This window comes from Sprattus sprattus (assembly GCF_963457725.1).
Source record: "Sprattus sprattus genome assembly, chromosome: 21".
Classification (NCBI taxonomy): Eukaryota; Metazoa; Chordata; class Actinopteri; order Clupeiformes; family Clupeidae; genus Sprattus; species Sprattus sprattus.
Window position 1 is genome coordinate 5,682,275 of NC_137919.1, and position 3,100 is coordinate 5,685,374.

The 3,100-nt window shown below is 45.5% G+C and overlaps 1 protein-coding gene across 1 annotated transcript in view; it reads right to left on the reverse strand.

The window, feature by feature from the left end:
- Positions 1 to 2,874, reverse strand: part of LOC308382375 (inactive pancreatic lipase-related protein 1-like) — a gene marked incomplete at both ends in the record, with an annotated part of 10,443 nt that extends 7,569 nt beyond the window's left edge. Inside the window, 4 exons of the mRNA XM_080860096.1 lie at positions 432 to 566; positions 1,759 to 1,881; positions 2,364 to 2,530; positions 2,820 to 2,874. Coding sequence (XP_080716222.1) covers positions 432 to 566; positions 1,759 to 1,881; positions 2,364 to 2,530; positions 2,820 to 2,874 — 480 coding nt within the window. The remainder of the gene's footprint in view (positions 1 to 431; positions 567 to 1,758; positions 1,882 to 2,363; positions 2,531 to 2,819) is intronic.
- Positions 2,875 to 3,100: the final 226 nt, after the last annotated feature.

Here is a 3,100-nt window from a genome sequence, read left to right on the forward strand (position 1 = left end):
GTGGAAAGTGAAAGGGGCCGGACCCGGACCCTTAATTAGACTAAATTATAACTGCTTTCCCCCAGTCCCAGCACAACACACATCAATGTGGTGGGGTTCTGGGAAGGTATGACAACACCTTGGAACTCCACCTTTGAACTCCTCTTATGAGTGCATAAAAGGTATGATTTGTAGATTTGATTTGAGCTCAAATTGTGATTGAATATTGTTCATATTGTTTATTATGTATGGGATGATGATGATGTCAGTGATGATCATGACGATGATGAGTTTTTTTCTAAAGTTTTTATATAAACTCAGACCTGGACAGACAGTATCCAGAATATCCAGTGACCCCTCTGACAGTCCCTCTGAACAGCTGTTCCTCTCCCTCCTGCTTATCTAATCTGTGTGTGGGTCATATGTATGTTTCTGAGGGAACAGGCACTCACCTTCATGACTGACATCATGTTTGCCAGCTGGGCTCCTACCACTCGAATGTTATTGACTGCTTGTGAGTACTGGGTCCGCCCCCCGGTCGTCCAGTCGACACTGATGCAGTTGACATCCTCAACTTTCAACATGAGCTGGACACACACATACACACCAGTATACACATGCACACACACACACACACACACACACACACACATGCATGCGCATCAACATTTTTCCTACAGACAGCCCAAGACTCACCAAGGACAAGGGTTACCAGGACACACCCACACCGATGAAGAAACACCACCTCCATGCCGTAGGGCACTTAGTATATGTCAGGTATTGGACAGTTTGTCAAAAATCGGCCATTCTGTTAAACAATCGATATGTAAGGGATAATGTATAGAACGCAGGTCATTATCGTGAAAATAAGCCCCGACAGGGCGAACAGCACCCCGACGCCCCGACCCGCTTATTATACGGTTACTTGCCAAAACAAAAAAATAACTTAACACAGTGTGTCTTTTAACAATGTATTTGTTACTATACGTTGTGTTAAAAAGCAGATAAATAGTTTGCCGAAGACGTTGAACATTCTTTAGAACACAGCTGCTAAACCGTCCGCTGAAACTAGATTGATAAGTTAGCGAACTACTTGCGGAGTGCTACGAAAGACGTGAATCAGAGGCAAAAAGGCCACGGTGGGACTCGAACCGGGAACCTCTGCTCCCATAGAAATTAATATAAAAACAGAAGTTTAATGTTTAAAAAATGATTTATGATGTCCATCAACATTAAAACACTTTAGTCATGGAGGATTAGGCCATGCAAAAACCCTTCCTTCCTTTTTTCTCTCCTTTTCCCTTCTTTCTCTCTTTTTTCCTCCCTTTTTTCCTCTCTTTCCTTCTTCCCCCCTTTTTCCCTTCTTCCCCCCTCCGCACTTTTCCTTGACAGGGGTCATTATTGCATAGCAACGGTCCGTTATCAGTTAATAACGGGCCGCAGAACGTTGGGAAGCCCCATTCAGGTGAATGAAGCATTCTACAGCATTAAGAAGAGCCGTGTATTAAGCTAAGTTTAATAATAGATTAACCTCCTAAATCCATGATAACACGAACGTAGCCGATAACACACACAGGTCGATATTTAACCCCGTTACGATAGGGTAAATACTTGATCACGGAATGTGAATGTACATGAAATGCAAAGGCATATAATAAACTCACGCACACACGTGCACAAAGACACAAGCCACAAACACACACTTGTGTATATGTGTAAATAAATGCACAAACACACCCTCCACATCCACACTGTTAATAACTTGTAAACACATCTCACCTTGCACATGTCCACAGGCCAGTTCTCCTCACCCTTGGACATGTAGCCGTGGACGACGAAGCGGGTCTTCCTAGTGGGCTTGTAGGTGGACGCCTCCAGTGTCTCCTTGCTGGCAGAGATGTCCTGGGGTTGATACAGAAGTGGTTATCTCACCCAGGGGTTCACTTTGAGCCTCCCTATTCTCTCCATCCCTGCTCCAAGTCAGGAGAGTTAGAATGCTCTTGGATGGTTTACATCAGGTTAGGAGAGAGAGGTTAGGTAAAGTTACATTTCTGGTCTCGCACACAGCACGCAGAGCAGGTGTTGGGGCTCAAGGACACAAACCTGAATTTGTAATGCACATCCAGCTACCATAACAATACAAGAGACTTTTACGGAGTACAACTGAATACCATGCAATACAACAATGGTGTGGTACAACTGACAACTATTACTGTAATAGACTTTTTTATGTATTCTAGACAGAGACTGTTTTGCTGCCTGTCATTAGTACAGGATCTAATACTATGTAGGGCACTACTCTAAGTATCTCCCAGTGTGTTTGAGGTGCAGATAGACACTGGGCATGTGTGTGTCTGTGTGTGTGTGTGTGTGTGCCCACATGCCTGGTAGTGTTCGGGGTTCTCCTGGGTGAAGAGGAGGAAGCGGGTGCCAATTTTCTCCGGGCTCCAGGGCAGACGAGGGTCAGGTCTCTCCACGGTGCCCGCCCAGGGGATGGCGTCCGAGAAACAGCCCAGGTTTTCATAACACACCTCGCTGGGCTCATACTGGGCTGTGTTACACACAATCAAACACAAACACAGACACACACACACACACACACACACACACACACATGTATGTTTATCAAGTTGTGGTTGTGGTTTTGGGACGTTTCATCCAAATCAAATCCTCAGGCATAGCTCTTCTGAACACAATTCACTTCAAACAGAGTGTCTTCACCAAGGACACAGTCCTGCCCAAATCAACTGCAGGATATTTTCAGACGACTGGTTACATGACATGATGTGTGAAGCCTTCAGTGCTCAGGTGCCCTATACTCGTGAAGACATGCTTCTTACCATATGTATGGCCGAGCAGGCCGAGGAAGACGGTCAACAGGCAGGGCAACCACATCTGCAGAGAAAACACAAGCACAGCCACAACACTCAGGCTTAAGACACACTCACAGGAGAGGGAAGAGGATGGGAAGACTTACCATGAATACTTGAAGAGTGAACGAATGGGACAGAGTGGGAGATTTACGCAAGTTATTTATACCATCCTCTCTCTGTCTCTCTCTCTCTCTCTCTCTCTCTCTCTCTCACCTAGTCTCTCTCTCTTGTCCTCTCTAGGCCTCTCC